The sequence below is a fragment of the Oryctolagus cuniculus genome, chromosome 2 (genome assembly GCF_051225735.1).
Source record: "Oryctolagus cuniculus isolate XC-2025 breed Fujian yellow rabbit chromosome 2, ASM5122573v1, whole genome shotgun sequence".
NCBI classification, from domain to species: Eukaryota; Metazoa; Chordata; class Mammalia; order Lagomorpha; family Leporidae; genus Oryctolagus; species Oryctolagus cuniculus.
The window spans coordinates 152,090,603-152,116,948 of record NC_142868.1 but is presented as its reverse complement, the minus strand read 5'-3'; the positions used below and the strand labels follow the sequence as shown (position 1 = coordinate 152,116,948).

The 26,346-nt window shown below is 38.9% G+C and overlaps 2 protein-coding genes across 6 annotated transcripts in view; one reads left to right on the top strand and one right to left on the bottom strand.

Annotated features, from left to right (window-relative positions):
• Nucleotides 1-26,346, top strand: part of LOC149128100 (uncharacterized) — a 401,020-nt gene that overhangs the window by 22,855 nt on the left and 351,819 nt on the right. For 2 of the 5 annotated variants that reach the window (XR_016229372.1, XR_016229370.1), the window contains 2 exons: nucleotides 1,531-1,658; nucleotides 2,087-5,468. The exons of 2 other annotated variants lie outside the window; for them this stretch is intronic. The gene's annotated coding sequence lies outside the window, so the exon portion shown is untranslated. Of the gene's footprint in view, nucleotides 1-1,530; nucleotides 1,659-2,086; nucleotides 5,469-26,346 lie in introns of those variants that run through there. One more of the 5 variants, XR_016229374.1, reaches the window with a different exon arrangement.
• The window catches only part of PNPT1 (polyribonucleotide nucleotidyltransferase 1), a 51,197-nt gene that overhangs the window by 9,989 nt on the left and 14,862 nt on the right, over nucleotides 1-26,346 (bottom strand). Inside the window, exons 7-18 of the mRNA XM_002709704.6 lie at nucleotides 26,228-26,275; nucleotides 24,220-24,333; nucleotides 20,125-20,311; nucleotides 19,109-19,160; nucleotides 18,691-18,748; nucleotides 16,634-16,730; nucleotides 16,093-16,195; nucleotides 12,984-13,054; nucleotides 10,546-10,582; nucleotides 7,391-7,457; nucleotides 7,211-7,300; nucleotides 5,534-5,587 (exon numbers count right to left, since the gene is read on the bottom strand). Coding sequence (XP_002709750.1) covers nucleotides 5,534-5,587; nucleotides 7,211-7,300; nucleotides 7,391-7,457; nucleotides 10,546-10,582; nucleotides 12,984-13,054; nucleotides 16,093-16,195; nucleotides 16,634-16,730; nucleotides 18,691-18,748; nucleotides 19,109-19,160; nucleotides 20,125-20,311; nucleotides 24,220-24,333; nucleotides 26,228-26,275 — 978 coding nt within the window. The remainder of the gene's footprint in view (nucleotides 1-5,533; nucleotides 5,588-7,210; nucleotides 7,301-7,390; nucleotides 7,458-10,545; nucleotides 10,583-12,983; nucleotides 13,055-16,092; nucleotides 16,196-16,633; nucleotides 16,731-18,690; nucleotides 18,749-19,108; nucleotides 19,161-20,124; nucleotides 20,312-24,219; nucleotides 24,334-26,227; nucleotides 26,276-26,346) is intronic.

Here is a 26,346-nt window from a genome sequence, read left to right as displayed (position 1 = left end):
TGTAAAAACAACAAACTTTATAACTCCTAAATTATCTGTTACTTTGACTTTCAGTGTCTTCTTTTCCTTCTTTCTGTTAAAAAGTAAATATGTATTTGGTCACTTTTTCTAGTCTCAACCTGTCAGTCTGCATCTCCAAAAGAACCACCATTAGTCAGTATATCCTTTTAGAAAACATCTGTGCACAAATATAACTGTTTATTTACTCATGGGAGTATATACATACTTTCAATATTTATTCTGCATCTTGCCTATTTATCTTAGTAACCTTTCTTAGATATTGACACATATCACTGCAAAGCTCTACCTATTCTTTTGAATGGTTGCATAGTAGTCCCCATATGTCTTATAAGCCACAAATATAAATCAGAATGCTAAGTCAAAAGGTGTGTAGGGACAGGTGTTGTGGCATAGCGGGTTAAGCCACTGCCTCCAGTGCCAGCATCCCATATGGTGCTGGTTCAAGTTCCAGCTGTTCCACTTCTGATCCAGCTCCCAACTAATGCACCTAGGAAAGCAGCAGAAGACGGCCCAAGTGGTTGGGCCCCTGGGAGACCTGGAAGAAGCTCTGAGCTCCTGGTTTTGGCCTGGCCCAACCCCAGCCATTGCAGCCATTTGGGGAGTGAGCCAGTGGATGGAAGATTTCTCTCTCTTTCTCTTTGTAACTCTTTCAAATAAAGTAAATCTAAAAAAAAAGTATGTGTATTTACATTATTACAAACTGCCTTTTTAAAAAAATTTATTTATTCATTTGAAAAGCAGAGTTACAGAGTTACAGAGGCAAGGGCAGAGGCAGAGAGAGAATCTTCCATTCGCTGGTTCATTCCCCAAATGGCCATAATGGCTGGAGCTGAGCCAATCCGAAGCCAGGAGCCAGGAGCTTCTTCCAAGTCTCCCATGTGGGTGCAGGGGCCCAAGGATTTGGACATCCTCTGCTACTTTCCCAGATGTATTAGCAAGGAGCTGGATCAGAAGTGGAGCAGCCAGGACTTGAACCTGCACCCATATGGGATGCTGGCACTGCAGGGAGCAGTTTTTACCCACTATGCTACAGTGCCAGCCCCTCAAACTGCCTTCTAAAGACAAATTTTATACTTTCACCAGAGATATATAAGGGTACACACTATTCTATATTCATGTTAATTCTGGTCAACCATTTTGACCATTGCCAATCTAAAAATAAAATTGCTTATTTTAGGATATGTGCTGCCGAAGCGAGCACTAAAACTGCTTATTAAGCTGAACACTTTTCTATGTTTATAAACATATTTCTTTTTTGGTAAACTGTGTTCATGGCCTTCAATCATTTTTCTTATTGGGTTAGTAATCTTTACCTTTTAATTTATAAGAGCCCTTTTAATAAGGAAAATAGATCTTTATTATACTATTAATATTAAAAATGTTATACTATGATGTCCTAGCAAGTGCTGTTAGGCAAGAGAAAGAAATAATGAACATTTAAACTAGAAAGGAAGTTAAGTTGTCACTATTTGTTAACAGTTTTTTTTTTTTTTTTTTTTTTTTTGACAGGCAGAGTGGACAATGAGAGAGAGAGACAGAGAGAAAAGTCTTCCTTTGCCATTGGTTCACCCTCCAATGGCCGCCGCGGCCAGCACGCTGCGTCCAGCACACTGCGCTGATCCGATGGCAGGAGCCAGGTACCTATCCTGGTCTCCCGTGGGGTGCAGGGCCCAAGTACTTGGGCCATCCTCCACTGCACTCCCTGGCCACAGTAGAGAGCTGGACTGGAAGAGGGGCAACCGGGACAGAATCCGGTGCCCCGACCGGGACTAGAACCCGGTGTGCCAGCGCCGCAAAGCAGAGGATTAGCCTAGTGAGCCGCGGCGCCGGCCAAGTTGTCACTATTTGTATGGAACATGTTGTTATATATAGAAACCCCTAAGGATTCTACCAGGAAACAACTAGATCTAGTAAAGTAATTCAGTAATGTTGCAGGATGAAAAGTCAACATAAAAATATCAGTAGAATGGTTATATACCTATAGCAAATTATTTGAAAAAGAAACCAAGAAAACAATTCCATTTCTTTCTTTTTTTTTTTTTTTTTTTTTTTTTTTTTTTGACAGGCAGAGTGGACAGTGAGAGAGAGACAGAGAGAGAAAGGTCTTCCTTTGCCGCTGGTTCACCCTCCAATGGCCGCCGCTGCAGCCGGCGCACCGCGCTGATCCTGGCAGGAGCCAGGAGCCAGGTGCTTTTCCTGGTCTCCCCTGGGGTGCAGGGCCCAAGCACCTGGGCCATCCTCCACTGCACTCCCTGGCCATAGCAGAGAGCTGGCCTGGAAGAGGGGCAACCGGGACAGAATCCGGCGCCCCAACCGGGACTAGAACCCGGTGTGCCGGCGCCGCAAGGTGGAGGATTAGCCTAGTGAGCCACGGCGCCGGCTCAAAACAATTCCATTTCTAAAATAAAGTACCTAGGAAGAAATATAACCAAAAATGTAAAAGATCTCTACAATGAAAACTATAAAACACTGGTGTAAGAAATTGAAGAGGACATACACAAGAAAAATGGAAAGAGCTCATGTTCATGGATTGGAAGAATCATTATCACTAAAATGTCCATTCTTAGCAAAGTGATCTATAGATTCAGTGCAAGCCATAATCAAATACCAAGCAGAATTTTCACAGAACTAGAAAAAATAATCCTATGATTTGAATGGAACCTCAAAAGACCCTGAATAACCACAGCAATTGAATGAAAAGAACAACGTGGAAGTATTACACTACCTGACTTGAAAATATACTACATAGCTATACTAATTTAAAACAGCAGAGTACTGGCATAAAAACTGACACACAGACCAATGAAACATAATAGAGCGCCTAGAAGTAAATTCCTGACCTACAGTTTTTTTCAGTAAATGTTGCTGGAGAAATTGGATATCCATATGCAGAAAATGGAACTAGACCTCTGTCTCCCACCATAAACAAAAGTCAACTCAAACCAGAATAAAGAACTAAATGTAAGACTGGAGACTATGAAACTATTAGAAGAAAACATAGTGAAAACACTTCAGGATATTGGAATGGACTAGGAAACAAAAGCAAGAAACAGAAATGGGATTTCAAACTAAATACCTTTTGCACAGCAAAGTGAACAATCAACAGAGTAAAACACAACCTACAGAATGCAAGAAAATATTTACATGCTATACATCTGACAAGGGCTTAATAACCAGAATATATAAGGAGCAGAAACCCAAACAACCCAACTTAAAAATGGGCAATAGATCAGACATTTTTTGAAAGACATACAAATGACCAAGAAATACATGAAAAAGTAGTCACCACCACTAAATCATCAGGGAAATGCAAATCAAAACAATGAGATATCCCCTCACTCTAGACTGGCTGTATCAGGATAAAAGATAACAAGTGATGGCAATGATGTGGAGAAAGGGGAATGGACCCATGCACATTGTAGTGGTAACGTAAATAGCTACAGTCATTATGAAAAACAGTATGGAAGCCAGGAGTTTCTCCCAGATCGCCAATGTGGGTGCAGGGGCCACTTGGGCTATCTTCCACTGCTTTCCCAGGCCATAGCAGCGAGCTGGATTAGAAGTGGAGCAGCCAGGTTTCAAACCGGTGCCCATATGGGATGCCAGCACTGTAGACGGTCACTTAACCCACTGTGCCACAGCACTGACCCCTCTTGTCAAATTTAATTTTATTTCTTTGTGTATTTTTTAAATCCCCATTAAGATTTTTGTTTTCTTTTGCAGATTTTTGTCATTTAATACATCAGGTACTCATTCCTTTTTTTCAGTATCCTTTATATTGTCAGGCCAATGGTTCCAATTAACTCAGTGATAAAACAATGAAAGAGACAAGGTTGAGGATGAAGCATCCTCAAGTATTCAGCTTCAGAATCATCCCCAATCTGATGATCAGATTAACAATTCTTCTCTATCCATCCTTCAACCAGTTATGAATGGCATGCCTATCATCTAGCCTAAATTTCTGCATCACTTACACAGATATAAACTATTAAGCTGAACTCTAAATTCACTCATCCATACCCCTCCCCCTTCACTCACTCACATACACACACACACACACACACACACTTTTAATCTAGCAATTTTTTCAAAACCAAAATGAGTTTACTATGGCATGACTTATTTTTGGTGAGTCTCTTTTGGCTCCTCCTGTCTGTGGTTGCCTTATTTTCTAGAATAATTATAAAACCGTTATTTTATGAGCTGGGTAATCAAATTTAAATTTACTGAAATACAGTTCCTCAACCAGACTGCATCAATATTAAGGGTTTCCACCATCATAAAAAATTTAAGTCTTGTCAAGGGTCACCATCAAGCTCACAGGGTTATGTTTTATAGGATACTCTTCTCTTAAAAATACAAATTTCCTGTCCTTGAATACCGGTCTCCATGATTTCTTGAAGACTGCCAACATGGTTCAATAATCTCATCTTGAGATTCTCATCTTTATCTAGAATGAGTTTTTGCTTAGACCAAAAGATCTGAATTTATCTGAAGTGCTACAGACACCCTTCTGAAGTCTTTTATCTTTCAGTATACCCTTTTCAGGATATGTTCTGTATTTTCCAATATGAAATTTGGAAGGCTGAGAAAAATAAGCTCCATGAGGACAAGGACTGTTTTGTTCATCACCATGTCTCAAGAGCCTACATCTGTGCCTGATACATAGTCAGGACACTTTGTTGAATTTGTGGAATGAATAAATGAAGAGGAAAAAGAGTAGCAGTGTTTTATCAGCTCCCATTAATATCAGATTGTTTTTATTCAGTGAATGAAACTAGAAAAGTACCTTTACCATTTTTTGGCTCTGGCCTATCCAAGTTTCAATTTTTCTGGATAATATTTACTCACACCATTCTTTTTTCATTTCATCCTTGGTTATGTGCTCCTTTCCAATTTTTTAGCTGTAATGCGGATGTGTGAACTTATCAGAGAACTCCTTGCGTGGCCTCTTCATTGTCTTTAGGTTCATAGGTTCATGTCTCCCTTCTTGAACAGCATCATTGATGACTGCTTGGCAGAAATTGCTTTCAGAGTCCCCTAACATAACTCTTTCTCTTTTGGTGTTTCAGACCCAGAAATTATATTGAACCACTTGCATTCTGCCTTCTGAAAATTCTGCATATACTTCTCAATGGCATTGTTCTTCTCATGGCTTATAAATTTGACTAGATGATTATATTGTTGCTTGCTATTATGGGTCATAATACCTCTACTTGCTGACTAAAATTTCCTTAATGATTAGGAACAATTCTGGAGTTCCCTACCTTTTGGAAATAAATCAAGGAAATAAATAATTTTTAGGGTACTTCTTTTAGCCAAAACTATTAATTCCAACAGATACCTGGCTATTTGAAGCTCTACTCTACAACTGTATATTCCTTTGAACTGGTATGGTAATCTGTAATTTGACTTTTGAGTCTTATTAAAATCTGATTTTAATGAAATCTTATATTTTATACTAATCAAATATGTATAAAATATTAGCAATTTTGAGATGTACTTCTTTTACCTGCATCCATTAATGCTAAACTTCCACCACATGCAGATGCCATAGAAGATGACCCTATAGGAAAAAAAAAAACTTTTTATAATATACTGATATTTTAAAATGCAAAAATGTGTTACTATTGGTTACTTCCTTATATTCAATTATAAATATTCAATAGACTTTTCTTTTTAAAAGCACCTGAATTCTCATAAACTACAAACTACAGATCCAGATAGTCCAATATGGTCCTCATTAACCACCGCTGCTAGTTAAATTTAAAATTCATTGAGATAAAGTTCATTTCTTGAATTGGATTGCACAAATATAAAGGATTTCCAGGGAGTGGTGTTGCAGTATAGCAGGTATAGCTGCTATCTGTTTCACTGGCTTCCCATATGGTGCCGGTTTGTGTCCAGGGTGCTCCACTACCAATCCAGTTCCCTGCTAATGGCCTGTGAAAAGCAGCAGAAGATGGCCCAAGTGTTTAGGCCTCTACCACCCATGTAGGAGACCCAGATGAAGCTCCTGGCTTCAGCCTGGCTCAGTCCCAGCCATTGCCGTCATCTGGGGAGTGAACCAGCTGATGGAAGATCTCTCTCTCTATTTATATATATAAAACTCTGCCTTCCAAATAAAAAAATAAATCTAATAATAACAAATAGGAAAACTAATTAAAAAAGTGATTCCACCACCACAAGAAGTTCTATTAAACAACATTGCCATAGAATCTGATTCCTTTTTTTTTTTTTTTTTTAAGATTTATTTATTTGAAAGGCAGAATTACAGAGAGAGATCTTCTATCAGCTGGTTCACTCCCCAAATGGCTGCAACAGCCAGAGTTGGGCTGATCCAAAACCAGGAGCCATGAGCTTCTTCCGGGTCTCCCATAGTGGGTTTAGGGTCCCAAACACTTGGGTCATTTTCTGTTGCTTTCCCAGGCACATTAGCACGGAGCTGGATTCAAAGTGGAGCAGGCAGGATTCAAATCAGTGCCCATAGGGGATGCCAGCACTGCAGGCAGAAGCTTTACCTGCTATGCCACAGTGCTGGCCCAAAGAATTGATTCTAAGAAACCTCCAAGAAGTGTACTTTTTTGCTGCCTTCATCAGAGGCAGTTAAAGACACAAGTCTCTAGCCAAAAGCCATTGGTCTAGCATGCCCAGTAGAGAACAAAGTCTTTAGTTGAAATTTTGAACCTTCTTTGGTATTTTCTCCTCCTCAAAATCTGCAACAATCTGATTTATGTCTGCTGCACTTTTTAGAACTCTGTATCTTTTCTGCTTTCAGGACTGCAGCTTGCCTTGACCCATAGACTGAATTTTCAAAATTTAAATCTAGATTTTTAATACAGCTTCCCTTTGTTGTATCTACTTATTATTCATTTGTGATATGAGTCCTCTTCCTATTTTGGCCCTTCTTTCCAAGTGGACTTGCTCTGTGCTTGTTTGTAAAAATAAAGAAAAAGAATCACTAAACTGCAGCTATTATAACAGATCCCTAGAGAGAGAAACATACATGTTTTATATTGCTTTCAATACAGCTCATTAGCTAATAACAGATTCAGGCATATGATTAACTAAACACAAGTTCTGTTATAGTAAGTTTGAGATCTATAGTAATAAACATAATTTAACATTACTTCGGAAAAGTCAAGACTGTGATGTTTTCTATTAGAAAAGAAATATTTCCACATCATACCATTTGACTCTAGGACTTCAGATGTGACCCTTATCGTGAAAGGAAAATCTTTGGGAATAACAGGATACAAAGCTTTCTCAGCAAGAGCACCTAAATTAGAAGAGAAAAAAAAAAAAAACAGGAAAAAATGTACTAAGTCTTTATAAGAACACCATATTAAGTATACAGATTTGTACTCACCATGCCCAAGTTCTCTTCTGTTTACACCAGTGACTTTGCCAATTTCATTAGTTGCATAAGGAGGAAACTTAAAAAAAAAAAAAAAATGACATGGTAACATACCCAAGATCTACTATTAAAATAGAATTCCATTTTAGTTTTTAAAAAAGTACACATATCGGGCCGGCGCCGCGGCTCACTAGGCTAATCCTCCGCCTAGCGGCGCCGGCACACCGGGTTCTAGTCCCGGTCGGGGCGCCGGATTCTGTCCCGGTTGCCCCTCTTCCAGGCCAGCTCTCTGCTATGGCCAGGGAGTGCAGTGGAGGATGGCCCAGGTGCTTGGGCCCTGCACCCCATGGGAGACCAGGAAAAGCACCTGGCTCCTGGCTCCTGCCATCGGATCAGCGCGGTGCGCCGGCCGCAGCGCGCCAGCCGCGGCGGCCATTGGAGGGTGAACCAACGGCAAAGGAAGACCTTTCTCTCTGTCTCTCTCTCTCTCACTGTCCACTCTGCCTGTCAAAAAAAAAAATAAATAAATAAAAAAGTACACATATCTGGTGAAGATCTAAAATATATACCTTATTGCTAAAATAGTTATTTCTAGTGGGTAAATGAATTATAGAATAGGAAACAGATGATTATGGGACTTTATATGATAACTTTCCATAATATTTAAGTTTTTAACAATGAAAAATATTCTATTTTATAATAAAAAATATATATATTTTAAAAAGCACACATTGGAGGTCAGCATTGTCACACGGGGGGTTAAGCCACCTTTCCTGTGATGTTGGCATGCCATATCAGCATCCCATATCAAACTGCTGGTTTGAGTCCCTCCTGCTCTGCTTCTAGTCCAGCTCTCTACTAATGTGCCTGGGAAAAAGGCAGAAGGTGACTAAAGTACTTGGGCCCTGCCACAAATGTAGGAGACTTCGATGAATCTCATGGCTCCTAGCTTTGGCCTGGCCCAGCTCTGACTATTGTGACCATTTGGTGAGTGAACCAGCAGTTGGAAGACTTCTCTCAATAGTTTTGCCTTTCAAATAAATAAATCTTTTTTTTAAAAAAATGCATATTGAGGAAACAAAGATATTTTCTATAGGAGTTTTATTTTATTTAAGAGTTGCAAACTGTATCATTTGACTAATGTTATCTTAAAGGAATATGAATTAGTTGTCATCATTTAAAAATTGAGAGACTTTCCATAAAAGTATGCTATTTGTTTTTTTTTTTTTTTTTGAAAGGCAGTTAGAGAAAGAGCTCTCCCATCTGCTGTTTCACTCCACAAATGGACACAATGCCTGGGTCTGGGCCATGCTGAAGCCAGGCTCCTGGAATTCCATCTGGGTCTCCCACATGAGTGGCAGGGGCCCAAGTACTGGCGCCATCATCCACTTCTTTCCCAGGTGCATTAGCCGGGAGCTGGATTATAGCAGTGCTTTTATTGGTTGCTGGAGTTTCAAGTAGAGCCTTGATTTGGTGTGCCACAATGCCAGTGCCCAATAAAAATTTTTAAAAAAAATAAGTTAATACAGCAATAGTGGCTTATATCCTTCCCGAGCTCCTTCCGCACCCCCTAACCCAATAATCAGAGCTGCGTTTTCCATGGCTGCCCTTTTTACAATTACAATTCCTCTCTGGCTTCTGTATTGTATTATCTAGGTATTATCTAGGACTATCTACAGTATTTATATGGCATTCAGGTCCAGTATGAATCTCCAGGTTTATGTATACTCTAGCATACATTTTCTACACAGAATATTTTATATTGGCTGGCGCCACAGCTCAATAGGCTAATCCTCTGCCTGTGGTGCCAGCACACCGGGTTCTAGTCCTGGTCGGGGCACCGGGTTCTGTCCCAACTGCCCCTCTTCCAGTCCAGCTCTCTGCTGTGGCCCGGGAAGGCAGTGGAGGATGGCCCAAGTGCTTGGGCCCTGCACCCGCATGGGAGACCAGGAGAAGCACCTGGCTCCTGGCTTCGGATCAGCGCAGCGTGCCGGCTGCAGCGGCCATTGGGGGGTGAACCAACGGCCAAGGAAGACCTTTCTCTCTCTCTCTCACTGTCTACTCTGCCTGTCAAAAAAAAAAAAAAAAAAAAAAAAAAAAAAAAAAAAATTTCTATTGATTATAGCAGACTCAACAAAACTTAAATGTTGGGATTCTGAGCAGCCAATAGGGGTTACTCAAAAGTGAAATGACTTGTTACTTTATACTAGCCTCTCATGGTAAATGCTTCAAATAATAAAATTAAAAGCACTGTATATTATGTTGGGTTCCTTAGGACTGGCTGTGAATAAAGTCAATCACAAGCTCAATGATGTATCATGATTTCATGTGAAGTAACTTAGCACTAAACATTTCAGTTCTTTTACTGCTAATCAACTGAGTAGAAATATGAACGTTTAAATGAGCTAATGGGAGATGATTAGTCAGTGGAGGTTTTTGAAAAGCTTCTTTTTTGTCTGATACACATGTATACAAGTACTATTCTTTCTTGCCTGAAACAACATTGTCTAATATATTTAACTTTTTTTTTTTTAAAGATTTATTTATTTATTTGAAAGTCAGAGTTACACAAAGAGAGAAGGAGAGGCAGAGAGAGGGAGAGCTCTTCCAACCACTGGTTCACTCCCCAATTGGCCACCGCGGCCAGAGCTGAGCCAATCTGAAGCCAGAAGCCAGGAGCCAGGAGCTTCTTCTGGGTTTCCCACATGAGTGCAGGGGCCCAAGGACTTGGGCCATCTTCTGCTGCTTTCCCAGGCCATAGCAGAGAGCTGGATCGGGAATGGAGCAGCCGGGTCTTGAAACAGCACCCATATGGGATGCCAGCTCTGCAGGCAGCAGCTTTACCAAATATGCCACAGCGCCAGCCCCAATATATTTAACTTTTATGTGTGACTTAGATAAACAAGTTGTTGATTAGAAAACTGATACTTAATTTTCCTAAATCCCTTCTGTACATAAAAATACACCCAAAATCAACCTTAACAGACAGACAGAGTATATGATACAATTAGGAAAGTGAAAAAAAAATTTTTTTTTAAAAAGCAGTAAAATGTTAATTGTAGAACACAGGTAGTCCATATATAGATATTCACTTCAAATTTCTTTAACTCTGCTATATCCTGAACATTTTTCATTACAAAATGCTAGGAAAAAAAACTTAACCTTACCTCATAGTGCAGCATGAAATTTTTATCTTTTATTCCACTACAAACAAGAGGTACAATATTAATATTATATGGATACAAATTTATTTCAATAAAGAACTTAAGAAGATTAAAAAAAAACTATCACGTATTATTGAGAGTTGGAGAGAGAAAGATCTTTTTCCCCTCTCGGGCTAACAAATGAATTCCACATATATTTAGGAAATGAATTTCTTCAAATATAAGCCTTTAAGCATGCAGATATCAATACTAAGACAGCAGATACTTTTTAAAAAGATTTATTTATTTATTTGAAGGGCAGAGTTACAGAGAGATAGGAGAGACAGAGAGAGAGAGATCTTCCATCCACTGGTTTACTCCCCAAATGGCCGCAACGACCCAGGGCTAGACCAGGTCAAAGCCAGAAGCCAGGAGCTTCTTCCGGATCTCCCATGTGGGTGGCAGGGGCCCAAGGACTTGGGACACCTTCCACTCCTTTCCCAGGTGCATTAGCAGGAAGCTGGATTGGAAGTGGACCAACTGGGACTTGAAGCAGCAACAATATGGGATGCTGGCGCTGCATGCCATGGCTTTACCCACTACGCCACAGTGCCAGCCCTAGTACACACATATTTTTAGGCATTCATAACTACTAAGAGAATCCTACATTCCATGACCATGTTAGGTAAATCTCAGAATCTTTTTCCCAGTCAACATGTGAACAGATAGAAATCAGTAACAGAAAGTATTTAACTGAGAACAATCTGAAGATCTGAAAGGCAAAGGCTTTTCAGGCCTTGAAAAGAGAATCGCTGTCGAAGTGTGTAGAAGAATGAGAGAGGCCGGCGCTGTGGCTCACTAGGCTAATCCTCCGCCTTGCGGCGCCGGCACACCAGGTTCTAGTCCCGGTCGGGACGCCAGATTCTGTCCCGGTTGCCCCTCTTCCAGGCCAGCTCTCTGCTATGGCCCGGGAGTGCAGCGGAAGATGGCCCAAGTCCTCGGGCCCTGCACCTGCATGGGAGACCAGGAGAAGCACCTGGTTCCTGCCTTCGGATCAGCGCGATGCGCCGGCCGTGGCGGCCATTGGAGGGTGAACCAACGGCAAAAAAAGGAAGACCTTTCTCTCTGTCTCTCTCTCTCTCACTGTCCACTCTGCCTATAAAAAAAGAAAAAAAAAAAAAAAAAGAAAAAAAAAGAAGAACGAGAGAAAGTAAGGTTAGTAGAAACACAATTCCTACAAGGAAATCAGACATCTAGATGAAAAAGCAGGTACACCAGGCTCTTAACACAAATGACTATCCCTTTGAGTGGAATTACAAAAGACACCTTTCTGTGCAGAGAATTCCAAAAAACCCTGGGATGGAACAAAATTTGTGTTGCCATTAACTGTAGCATTGGAAAAAGAAACCTAAAAATCAAACTTTCAGAAGACTAAAGGAACCACAGATTTTGGCACTACAGAGGAAGACAAGGATTGCTGGCCCAGTAACTACATTTTCCAAGAAAAGGAAACCAAAGACCATGATGGCTGAGTTACATATTCTCTCTCATTTATATGGTTACAGACCCAAAACTAGAAGATATGGAGGTGCCCCATGTTCCTTCTTATGAAATCATGTTATTTCCTAAAAGAGAAAGGAGTCAAAGAGAAAAATGGCAATGCAACCAAATTATGGTTCCAATGAGAATATAAAATACAAATAGAAGCACTTCCAAGAACAGATTATTAGGATGGGCTTTCCACCCTTCAACATATACCTGACCTGTTAATTATATCAGATAAATGAAAAACAATTAGGGTGACTACTCTGAAGATACTGGGGATTATCCTCATCTCTTGGGCAAGTTTAAGGAGAAGGCAGAGACCTATGGTCTTCTGGGATCCCTAACTAGGGAAAGGGAGGCACCTTGTTAGGCAGTGAAGAAAGAAAAAACTAGCTGCGAGTTCCAGGACTCTGATGTGTAATACTAGTAGGGACTGCAACACAGATTCTCATCACCTGAAATTGATCATGATTTTACTGATAACTTTTTGGGAACAGGAGAGGAAAGCCATGTATTTGTGAATACTAAATTACAATGTGACTTGGGATTAGTCAAAGTTTTTCATTAACATCTTTGGATCATTTTTAGCAACTGGGATGTTTGCCCAATTTTTTGCTCTTATTTATAACAGAAAAACCTGTTCACTCAAGATAATGCAAGAAATCAGTCCTGACAAGTTACTCTAGAGACAAATAAACTAAATGTATTCATATTACGGAATTAAATGCTTTACAAACATTTGTTCTGAACCAAGACAGTATAGTACCAAAAGGAAAATTCGCTTGAAATCACAAATATGTAAACAAACATGAAGCACAGAGATACAAGTTAAAAAATAATGAATAGTAATATACCATATGACCTTCAATCATATACAAGAACATCAACAAACATAATATCATAAAACATTAACTTACTTTATAGCTGTTGTTATTCGATCTGACTTAATACTGGATTCTAATGAATCAAATGTAACAGTACAAAGTACCTAAAAAAAAAGAAAATAGTCCTCAGAATTTAATATACTAAAAACAAAGATGAAAGCTGAAAATAGTTGTGTAAACTTCAGTAATCCTAACATCACATAGACTACAAATTTAAAGCACTTTATTAGGAGTGCTATGAGGGGGCACAAGAAAAAGGAATATTGATAAAAACTATGTATTAGTCCACAGAGGAAGTCTCAATTAAGGTTTAGCCAATAAAATTGCCTCCTTTAAAAAATGTAATATTGTTTGGAGGGACATAATATAATCCAGACATTCATAAATTCCAGGACACAATCTACAAATAAACAGCAAACAGGGACCACTCAATAGAAATTATCAGGAAGGGTCCAAACCTGAGTTTATTTAGAAGTTAGATTAACAAAGATGTTCAAGGTACAATGATTCTACTCAAGACTATAAAGAATCAATAAAGATTAAAGAATAAACAGTATATTATCTCAAAATGGAAAGATAAGGGCCAGTGAACAAGAAGACAGATAATAGAAACAGCCCAGTTTGAAAAAGAGGGAGGGAGAAAACAGTCTCAGAGGCCTGTTGGACAATATCTAAAGGACTAACATGTGCACTTGCAATCTCTTATAGACAGAATGAGGTAGAAAAAAAATCTGGAAATAATGGCTAAAACTTCTTAAGTTTGATGAAAGATACAATTTTACAGATTCCAGGTCTGGAAATTCTTAGCATGATAAATCTGAAACAACCCATAGTCACACTGTTGAAAAACAAAAATAAAGAATAAACCTAGAAAGAACCCACATGAAAACAATAACATACAGGAACAATGATTTGAATGAGTCTTTCCTTCTCATTAGGTTAAAAAAACAAAACAAAATATTGGAACATCTTTAAATGCTAAAAGAAAAATGTATCAACCAAGAAATTTATACCCAGCAAAAATATTATCTGTACACAAAAGTAAAAGACATTTCCAGCCGCCGGCGCTGCGGCTCACTAGGCTAATCTTCCACCTAGCGGCGCCGGCACAGCGGGTTCTAGTCCCCGTTGGGGCACCAGATTCTGTCCTGGTTGTCCCTCTTCCAGGCCAGCTCTCTGCTGTGACCAGGGAGTGCAGTGGAGGATGGCCCAAGTACTTGGGCCCTGCACCCCATGGGAGACCAGGAGAAGCACCTGGCTCCTGCCAATGGATCAGTGCGGTGTGCCGGACGCAGCGTGCCAGCCCCGGCGGCCATTGGAGGGTGAATGAACGGCAAAGGAAGACCTTTCTCTCTCTCTCTCTCTCTCATTGTCCACTCTGCCTGTCAAAAAAAACAAAAAAAAAAATTCCAGATGAATGGAAAATTAAGAATTTGTTGTCAAAAGATCTGGAAGACAATACTGAAAAAAAAAAAAAAAGATACTAGGGAGCAGTAGCAGCCTCTAGCTTTCTGCCTGCCTGCTGCTCCTTTGCAGTGTGTTCAATAAATCTAACTGCTCACTCTAAAAACAAAAACAAAAAAAGAAAAAAAAAAAAAAAACAGAGAAAGAAAGAAAAAAAAGAATGATACAAGATGGAAACATGGATTGGATTTTCAGAAAGCAATAAAAAAAAACCCTCAGAAAGGTAAATATGTGAGATTATTTTCTTGACTTATTTAAAATACATATTTTTATTCAAAGAAAGTTATTATACTAGAGGAGGATTTATAATGTATGTAGATGTAACTCATAAGATGTTCATAGCATAAAGGATGAAAGAGAGGAAAATGGAAAAAAATGCTCGCACTGTTTCATGATTTTATATGAAGTGGTACAAAATTGACCATAAAAAGACTAAGAAGTTAAGGATGCACACTGCAATGTTTATAGTAACCACTGACTGTAGAAGTACAGCAAACAAGCATGTAGTGAGATGCAATTCTAAAAAACAGTTAGTCCAAAGAGAAGGCATAAAGTATTAATAGAGAAACAACAGAGGAATAAAAGAAAAACAATAAAAAGATCTACATTCAAACACGTCAGTAATTAAACATGAATGGACTAAGCACTTCCATTAAAAGGCAGAGATTGTCACAACAGATAACAAAAACTATGCAGACTGTCTTAATGGGATTATTTACAAAATGTTATTAAAAGAGGGGCCAGTGCTGTAGCACAGAGGGCTAAGGCCCTGCCCTACGGGCATCACATACGGGTGCTGTTTCAAGTCCCAGCTGCTGCATTTCTAATGCACTTGGGAAAGCAGCGGAGGATGGTCCAAGTTCTTGGGCCCCTGCACTCACATAGGAATCTTAGAGGAATCTCTGGTCTCCTGGCTTTGGTCTGGCCCAGCCCCGGACTTGGTGGCCATTTGAGAAGTGAACCAGTGGATAAAAGATCTCTCTCTTTTGTTCTCTCTGTAACTCTGCCTTTCAAATGAATAAATAAATCTTTAAAAAAAAAATAGTACGGGAAAACCTGAATCCAGCATGCAAAAGACTATCCTCTTCAGTCCAGCTCTCTGCTGTAGCCCGGGAAGGCAGTGGAGGATGGCCCAGGTGCTTGGGCCCTGCACCCGCATGGGAGACCAGGAGGAAGCACCTGGCTCCTGATCAGTGCAGCGCCGGACGTAGTGGCCATTTGGGGAGTGAACCAACGGAAGCAAGACCTTTCTTTCTGTCTCTCTCTCTCACTATTACTCTACTAGCTAATTCTAGAAAATGCAAACTGATTTAGAGTGACAAAGTAGATCAGTAGTTGCCTGGAGAATGAAGAGAATGGGAACATTCCTATTTCCTATTCCTACAAAGAGGCATGAGGAAATTTTCAGGAGTGATTGAAGTCCTCAGTATATTGACTGTGGTAGATTTCTCAAATGCATAAATGTGAAAACTTACTAAATCAGACACTTTAAACGTGCAGGTAACTGATGTCAATTGTACCTCAAAAAGCCTGTTTAAATTATTTTCAAAAATGCCAGCTATTAATATGAATACATATATTTCATATAATAAAAACACATGACATCTACACAGTGTACTCTATTAAGTTTAATTAAATAATAATTCAGCCAGTGGCTGTAGCTTTTTATATATATTACCTGTGTTTGTCCCCTTTGAAACAGTGCTGACCCATGAAGAGTTTTGAACATATCTACCTCACAGCTTATATTCCTAAGTGAAGTCAAATCTCGTCCATCACATCTATAGTAATAAAGGAAATACATATGAAAAACTGTGGTAGAAAATAGAAAAATCACATATTATCTCTTTCTTTCTACCAGGAAATTCTCAACCCAGTTGTGTATCAAAATCATAGTCTTCTGCAGAATTTTTAAAAGTAATACAGATAGTTAAACACTACTCTACATCTCACTGAAATCAGAATTTCCGGGGTTGTGACCTATATGTTCTATAAAAAGCTCTAGGTAATTCTGATGTGCAGTCAGGGCTGTGAAATGAAGCCCAAGGGACACAGTCACACATCCACCATCCACACACTCTTTCTCAATAGGAGCCCATTTCAAAATAAGTATTACAACTTGGAAAAAAAAATTCTTTCCTTTCAGGAAGTTGGCACTTTTAAGGTAACTTACAGAGACAGTGCATGCTTCAATTCCATCACCAAAAGCATATCTTTACCTCTTGTATTCATTCAAAATAATATTTCTAAAGACCTCTTTGGCAACCACATTGAAGGATTCTATTATTTCATATGGATCGACTTCAGGAAATTTTTCTATTAAAAAAAAGAGACAAATCAAAACAAAAGGTTTCTGCTTTTGGAAGACATGATTTTTCTCAAGTTCACAGCATCAAGTCAATTAGCTACAGGGGTAAACCAAAGGAACTGAATCTCAACATCTATATCTCAGGCCAACAAAGTGGACAAATTACATTTTCAAGCAAGTGAAACATCAAGTATTAAGTATTTCAAAAGTGCAGGTACTAGAAACTTAGTTTGCTTTCTAGTAGAATGACCGTGCTTTGAAATCCGCTCCCGACTGCTTTGTTACCTGACAAATCCAGCATTATAAAATTATCTAAGTCACTCTATTTTGCTTTGGGAACTTTTATTTTAATCTGAAAGTGGGGAGCAATTTTCTTTATATTTCACAAATCCCCATGGACTCTTTTAGCTAACTGTTCAAATTCTTTTAAGAGACATATACTTTATAGATATTTAAACATACCTTTAATTTTCATAACAATTTGAGATAATTTCTATAATTATCATTCTACAGATGAAAAAAGGATAAACTTCCTGAGATTACACTGATATAACTGTGACCTGAATACAACTCTTGTCTGCCTCAAAGGCTTATCTTTCAAATGTTATGCTATTCTACTGTATCAATTAATTTATGCTGTTTTAAGTATTGTTGTCAAGTGTTTGGTTTATTAAATACTGTATAACTTTAAAGTACCTGGAACATGGTCACAAACACTGTTTTACTAGCAATAATAATTTTTAATACTATACTTCAACATGAACTTTTATGCTTTAACTGGGTTACACTTGGAAAAGAAAACAATTAGCACTAAAACATTTTAAGTATAATCCTATCCACCCAGAGAGTCACAAAGATATTCTATATATTATAGAAACACAAAATCAAGGTAACATGGGCTATATAACTTCTCATTCCTAATAAATATGAGGAAATGTAGTGATAAAGGAATAAACTTTTACAATGACAATTGCAGGTAATACCCTTAATATTAACACTAACATCTTAAATTAATAATGATGCAAGAGATTATTTATTAGAAGAAAAATCAACAAAAACTCTATGTCATGGTTCATTCACATTTAGTTTGAGAGAGACTGACATTATATAGTAGGATACTTTGCTGACTAATTTATGGAGAGCTAAATTATCTAAAAGTTACATCTTACAATCTCACACAATATTAAAAATAACAAGAGCATAAGTTAATATTTACTAAACATTTGCTATATGCCAGGCACAAACATAAATGATTTATTCATTTAATCTCCATAAAACAGGTAATTTTTTTGAGACAAGTTTGTGGAAGATTTAAAAATTTATATATATTTATATTTGAAAGGCAGAGGGAGAGAGAGAGAGGGAGACAGACAGATATGTTCCATCTACTGCTTTACTCTCCAAATGCCCACAAGAGCCAGGCTAAAGCTAGAAGCCAGGAACTCCATAAAGGTCTGCCACAGGGGTGGCAGGGACCCAAGTACGTGAGTCATCACCTGCTGCTACCAGGCACATTAGTAGGAAGGTGGATTAGGGGAGGCATGACTCAATCCCAGGTACTCTGTTATGGGATGTGGGCGTCCCAAGCAGTGGCTTAACCTGCTATGCTATATTGCCCTCCACAAGAATTGCAATTTCACAGATCAAGAACTCAAGAGTGTAAAAGAATATCACTCAGATTTTCAAAAGATAGGGTACTATGCTACACATCTTAGAATGTAATAATCTGAAGCAGAAAAGATCAGGTACATTTTACATTCACTATTTACTAGTTACCTGCTCTGCACCAAGTATAGTACTAGCGACATTCATGGAAGTTAATTGTGATACACCATTATTGCAAGTTTACGGAAGATAAAACTGGGAAGTAATGAGAGTAACTAATTTCTTCTAGGTCTTAGAACCAAAAAATTTTAAAAATCTATTATTTCCTTTGGCTTTTTTTTTAATTAAAAAAAGAGAACTTACCTTTTAGTTGTTCCTCTGTATCTAATCTAATCTTGTTAACAGCTTCATCTCTGGAAATCTAAAAGAAGGTTGAGGCTCAGTTTATACATTCATGGCAACATTTAATATTTCTATTTTTAATATACTGTAATAATAATCAGATTTTTCTAATAGTAGTAAATTCCTTGAAAAATTACAACTGGCTATAGAGGTACAAGAAATATCGTCTGCTTAATTCATTCAAACATATTGCATACTTCCCTAAAACTTGCATTAATCAATGAAAGAATAGAGATGCAAACAGCAAGGTGTTTATTTAGCTTTTTGTATGTAGATTTTTAATAAAAATAGGATTAACATTCAAAAGTAAAATTATGTGAATTATAACAAAGAAGTATTCATAGAACATTTATATAATACAAAATTCAGGTATACCTACTTTATCATGTTCATAATCTGTAAAAACTGCATAGAGTTTCTCCATGGCAAGTCTATTTAAAGTACAAAATAAATGTTAACATAAAAATATTGATAAACATGAGGCAGTTGCCATTACATTAAAAACATTTTAAAGAGGATTAGAAAAATGTATATATGCTGCTTATCATGGCTAATCTATTATTTATGATATAAAACATATATTTCTTTTTTCTCACCTCTCACAGGGATTCACTCACAAATGGCACTGTGCCCTCCTATCTTGTCTTAAACTGTTTATTTATTTCACCTAAGATTCATTCATATTTAGAGTGTCTATGTGACAGGTACTGTTCTAAGTACTAGGCATATGGTGGTAGTTATACTTGATTTCTTTTTGGAAATCTCAAGTTTCCTTAGATATTCAAATATCTTGTGTTTATTCTTTTTCCTAGACACGGATATACAAATAGCATACAACTCTTGACCAGTGAACATACTGCTCCCATCATTTGAAATTCAATTTTATGCCTTAGAAGAGGGCATTTATTTTTATTTATTTTTTTTTTATTTGACAGTGAGAGAGAGACAGAGAGAAAGGTCTTCCTTCCGTTGGTTCACTCCCCTAATGGCTACTACGGCTGGCGCTGCGCCGATCCGAAGCCAGGAACCGGGTGCTTCCTCCCAGTCTCCCATGCGGGTGCAAGGACCCAAGCACTTGGGCCATCCTCTGCTGCCCTCCCAGGCAGATAGCAGAGAGCTGGACTGGAAGAGGAGCAACAAGGACTAGTACCTGGAGCCCCAACTGGGACTAGAACCTCGAGTACCAGCGCCGTGGGCAGAGGATTAGCCAAGTGAGCCACGGCGCCAGCCAGAAGAGGGCATTTTTAAGTATCAAATATTTATGGCAGTGACTCTTTAAACAGAAAGTGCTATTTAAGAAATAATGCATGGGAGTGCTCCAAAGGAAAATTTGGTTCTGAAAGGAAATTAAATCTGGTGACAATTTCATATTTTCTTTTATACAGGTGTTCTTACTTATGAGCATATTTCACAATCTCTGGTGAAGGGATGAATAACTTTTGAGGTGTCCTCTTGGTAACACCAATTTCTCTGACCAATTGCTGGATGCCCTGAATGATTTGTTGGGTATGTTTCATTCCCACTTTGATAGCATGGCAAAAGTCCTGCTGTAAAATGTTTTCTGCAGAGGCTTCCAACATGACTAAAGAAAAAAAGAAAATCATGATTGCTATTGAGTATTTTACCAATATTGCATTTTCAAATACCATAACGTGACAAATACTTATGGATCAATCTTATTTTTTAGTGATATATTGACCTTTTTGGTTTCTTTCCTCAAAATCAACATTCTTCCAAAATATAGACAGCAGTAAATGAATAAAGAAATCTTGATATGTGAATTTAGGTTTATATTGTCCTTAAATTTAATGAGATTACTCCATAAAAAGAAACAATAAAGGAAATTGTGTATATTTAAAAAAACAGCTTTTTTGAAATTGTCACATACCATTACTAAACGTTTTAATAACAAAATGGTAGCAATTACTTCTTTGGATCTTTGTATCCCAGAAATTCCATGATGGTATATTTGACTTAGGCCCAATTAACTTTTATACATGAACAAAGGGTCAAAACATGTATCTGATGCACTTTTATGAAAGTAGGGAGAGCTGGCTAAATATCCTCATGGCAAGAGTAATGCGATATTCACAAAGTGGAAGCTGGTAATTTCTGAAAAAAGTCTTATGGGATAGTTTTCATTCTCAGCTTCCTGATTACCCAAGATTACCTGCTAAGGTTTATATGTCTCTAGCATCTCATTATTCTATCTAGAGAGCAACAGGTGAGAACAGGCAGCTAGAAGACTACCTACAGGGTTTCTAAGGTATGACATAGTAAAGATATTTAATTCATTTTTCCAAAGTCTACTTAAAATTAGAGGGGCTCAAACTCAAGTAGATTGTGGCTGCAGGACCAATTAGAAGTAGGTTGATTTTGTGTCTTAATTATAGTAGCAGGTATTAACTGTATGCTTACTAGGCACTAGGTAAAATTTTTTTTAAAGGTTTATTTATTTATTTGACAGGCAAAGTTACACAGAAACAGAGGGAGAGACAGAAAGCGAGAAGTCTTCCATCTGCTGGTTTATTTCCCAGATGGCTGCAATGGCTTGGGCTGGGCCAGAAAAGCCATGAGGCAGGCAGGAGCTTCTTCCAGGTCTCCCAGATAGGTGGCAGGGGCCCAAGTACTTGGCCCATCCTCGGCTGCTTTTCCAGGCGCATTAGAAGGGAGTTGGATCTGAAGTGGAGCAGCTGAGATTCAAACCAGCACCCACATGGTTTGCCAGCATTGCAGGCAGAGACTTAACCTGCTATGCCACAGTGCCAGCCCCTAGGTACCAGGGATTATGGTGGATAGTTTATAAATTCTGACTCTTGCCTTCACACTACCTGTAAAGTAACTAAATCAGTTTCTAACTGGGAATACATGAGTAATGTAACTTGAATAAAAAAAATTCAGGAGAGGGGCTGGCGCTGTGGCATAGCAGGTAAAGGCGCCACCTGCAGTGCTGGCATCCCATATGGGCACCGGTTTGAGTCCCAGTTGCTCCACTTCCTATCCAGCTATGGCTATCCTATCTCTGCTATGGCCTGGGAAAGCAGTAGAAGATGGCCCAAGCCTGTGGGCCCCTGCACCCACGTGGGAGACCCAGAAGGAGCTCCTGGCTCCTGGCTTCAGATCAGTGCAGCTCTGGCAGTTGCGGCCAACTAGGTAGTGAACTAGCAGATGGAAGTCCTCTCTCTCTGCCTCTCCTATCTGTGTGTAACTCTTTCAAGTAAAATAAATAAATTGTTAAAAAAAAAAAATTCAGGAGGGAAAGGTGTTTAGCATAGCAGATACTGCCCAACTGGAGTACCTGGTTTTGATACCCAGGTTCTGGCTAGCTTCCTGATAACACATACCTTGGGAGGCAGCAGTAATGACAAGTAATTGGATTCCAGTCACTCATGTTGGAGACCTATGTTGTGTTCCCAGCACTGGGCCTGGTTCCAGTACAGGCTGGCCCCAGCTATTGAGGACATTTGGGAAGTCAACCAATGGGTGAGAACTCTTTCTCTGCCTCTCAAATAATAAATAAAAAACTTTTTTTTAAATTTAGAGGCAGTTCAAGTAACTTTAAATACTAAACCAAAACTTTGCTGAAGCCTGTTTCCAAGATGTAAAATATGATATGGGGATCATCTGTTACTTCTGGCTCACCTTATCTTTGGCATTCTCTCTTTACACTGTGATAGCACCTCACAGTAAGAGAGGCACTATTCTACTACTAGAGAATCCAAAACGATTCCTTGCTTCCCTTGCAGTAGAGGATGCAGTCATGTGCCACTATTCTAGCCAAGGAGATACAAATGGAAATTACTATGTGGATATTGCTGAGAAAGCTTCTTAAAAAGGAGAATGGGGGCCAGTACTGTGGCGTGGCTGGTAAATCTGCTGCCTGCAATACTGGCATCCCATATGGACACCAGTTCAAGTCCTGGCTGCTCCACTTCTGATCCGGCTCTCTGCTGTGGCCTGGGAAAGCACTGGAGGATGGACCAAGTCCTTGGGCCCCTGCACCTGCACGGGAGACCTGGAAGAAGCTCCAGGTTCCTGGCTTTGGATCGGCGCAGCTCCAACAGTTGCAGCCAACTAGGGAGTGAACCAGCAGATGGAAGACACCTCTCTCTGCCCCTCCTTCTATCTATGTAACTCTTTCAAACAAAATAAATACATCTTTTTTTGAAAAAAAAAAAAAAAGGAGAATGACATTCACCAAGCATACGTTTTTTTTTTTTTCTTCCTTCCTTCTGCCTATAAATCAGGAGTTTCCCAGAGTTCTGGTAGCCAGCTCCTAAGCATAAGAGGTCACGTTTGAGACTACAGCACAGCAGAAAGCTAGAATAAATCTACATTAAGATGTCATGAGACCACTATCACTTGTCCTGGACTGATAACCTCTGCATTTCTTTTATCAGAGAGAAAAGTAAATTTCCTTTTTTCTTTTTGGTAAAGATTTATTTATTTATTTGAAAGGCATAAATACAGAGGAGGAGATATCATCCATCCACTGGTTCACTCCCCAAATGGTCACAATGACTGAGGCTAGGCCAGGGTGAAGCCAGGAACCAGGAACTTCTTCCAGGTCTCCCATATGGGGGCATGGGCCCAAGCACTTGGGCCATGTTCTGCTGCTTTCCCAGGTGCATTAGCAGGGAGCTGGATCGGAAGTGGAGCAGCCTGGACTTGAACCAACACCCATGTGGGATGCTGGTATCACAGGCGGTGGCTTAATCCACTGAGCCATGACGCTGGCCCCAATTTCCATCTTTTTAAAGCTTTGCTATTTCACTTTACAACATACTCAACTAATATGTGGACTACATACAACTCTTGTATCTGTTTCTCTATCATCTCCTACTTAATTCTGATTCAACTACTACCAACATACCAGAACCAGAAGCTGGAAATGGGGTATTTCAGACATTACTTGTACAAAAAAAAAAAAAAAAAACTCAAAGTTTAGTAGCTCACTTTATATACCAAAATGGCATGTGCCAGAAGATAGCATGTGAAGGAGTCCCAGAAATCAAATGCCAAGAGGTAGAAAAAACCAACAATAAAGAGTTCTTCAATTATTTGCCCAAGTTCACATGACTATCATGGTAGAGTCAAACTGGTCATTTTGATTGCTAAAGCATTTTCCTCTACAGAACAGGGCCCTGATTTTTCATTCATGCAGTTATGGCACTTTGTTATACGGAATAAGTGAAGGTGCATTTCTTCTCCTTTACTGCCAATTTTTCACCCACCAGAAATAGGTCATCTGTTTCTCAGATAACACCAGGCAGGCTTATAATGAATATATTAGCTAAATTAAAATATTTAAACTAATAAACAATTTAAGATATTTTGATATGAAGTAAAAGTACAATCAATAAAGGATAGAGATAAAATAAAAATATTTATGACTATTCCCACAAACACACACTCAGAATTTAAATACATTTTGAAGAAGTCAGAATTTTCAAGTAAAATCCAGACAAAGGTGGCATTTAAGCAGCTTACCAATCTGACTTTTAGGTGCTCCAGCAACCACTAAATTCAAAGTACTAGAAGACATTTCCTTTCTTGTTGGGTTAACAACACATTCTCCATCAATCATTCCTATTCGGACTGCCCCTAAAATATAATAAAATATAGTAATTTATTAAATGAAAAACCCCATTTTCAATATATTTTTCCAGTGATGATATCCAACTTTGATTATGACTACAGAATAAAATTCCTATTTCTACCATGGTATTTAAGGCCCACAGAGCATTATGCCCAATCCCATTTTCTAGCCTCACTGGATCACCCTGAATTGCTCAGACAATTCTATGCACACTTCTGCATTTATGCTTCCTATTCTTCTCCTGATCTAGACTCCAAGGCAAATGATTAACATTTGATCCTCGGTGTAGCTCCAGCCATAGCAGCCATTTGGGGGTGAACCAACGGAAGGAAGACCTTTCTCTCTGTCTCTTCTCTCTCACTCTCTGTCTCTGTCAAAAAAAAAAAAAAAGAAGTAAAGCTTTATTGTGATTTGGTATGTTCTGTTCATTGTTTAGAATGTTCCCTCCCTTTCAACCTATATAATAAGAGAGAATCATACGACAGGTAAAATTTGATGTGCAAAGCTTTAAAAAAAAAAAAAATGATCCTACTGAGGTCAGTTTAAATGCTGACACTCCAAGAAGTCCTTTTTGACAATTGGACCCAACAAAACTAAATCTGTTCTTTTCTAACATTTTGTTAGTACTTTGGAGATGCCTTAATAATGGTGTTTATAAGTAATTATTTTGGCTAGTACAGTAGCTCACTAGGCTAATCCTCCGCCTGCGGTGCCGGTACTCTGGGTTCTGTCCCGGTTGCTCCTCTTCCAGTCCAGCTCTCTGCTGTGGCCCGGGAAGGCAGTGGAGGATGGCCCAGGTGCTTGGGCCCTGCACCCGCATGGGAGACCAGGAAAAGCACCTGGCTCCTGGCTTCGGATCAGCCCAGCGCCCTGGCCATAGGGGCCATTAGGGGGTGAACCAATGGAAGGAAGACCATTCTCTCTGTCTCTCTCTCACACTAACTCTGCCTGTCGGAAAAAAAAAAAAAAAAAAGTAATTATCTCTTTTCCATTATTAATGCTGAAACAAGAAGTGCCTCTTTCATCTTTGTATTGTTAGTACTAGTCTGCCTTTGTTTCTTTGGTACTTAGCTTAGTATCCAACCAGTGTTTAGGATATCCAGTAATTATTTTCTCAATGAATTACTTTTATATTGCATGAGTAAAACTTTGAAGAGATTTAAGTTACAAAAAAAATTTTGTTTTCTCTTGAAGGTATATGTACTAAGGTAATTTTCTTTTTTTTTAAAGTTTTCTTTTTAAGATTTATTTATTTATTTGAAAGTCAGAATTACACAGAGAGAGGAGAGGCAGACAGAGAGAGTGAGAGAGCAAGAGAGCGAGAGAGGTCTTCCATCCAATGGTTCACTCCCCAGATGGCTGCAATGGCCGGAGCTGTGCCAATCTGAAGTCAGGAACCAGGAGCTTCTTCCAGGTCTCCCACATGGGTGCAGGGGTCCAAGGACTTGGGCCATCTTCTACTGCTTTCCTGGACCATAGCAGAGAGCTGGACAGGAAGTGGAGCAGCCGGGTCTCGAACCGGCATCCATATGGGATGCCGGCGCTTCAGGCCAGGGCGCTTCAGGCCAGGGTGTTAACCCACTGCGCCACAGTGCTGGCCCCAATAAGGTAATTTTCTGGTCCAAAAAAAGTCCCATAGCAGAAAAAGGCAACTAAGAAGCCAAAATATCTAGGCATATAGAATCTGTAACACTTTAAAATTTTGCAATTGGAAGTAAAACCCAAGGCAAAGATCAAAATGTCTGAAAGACCTGAAAGGAGTCTTAGGATGCCATCTGTTTCAATTTTCTAAAATGTAATAAATCTGAGCCAATAAATCAATGCTCTTGTTATAACACATTTACTATATTGTTTACTGACAAAAATATGAATATTCTTTATTTTCAAATCCTTACTTACCAACAGGTCCATTCCAAGGAATATCTGATAATGAGAGGGCTACAGAAGCTTAAAAAAGGAGAAAAATAAGATCTGAAATTAAAATCTATAATTGCTTTAAAAAAATCAAACGTGATAAT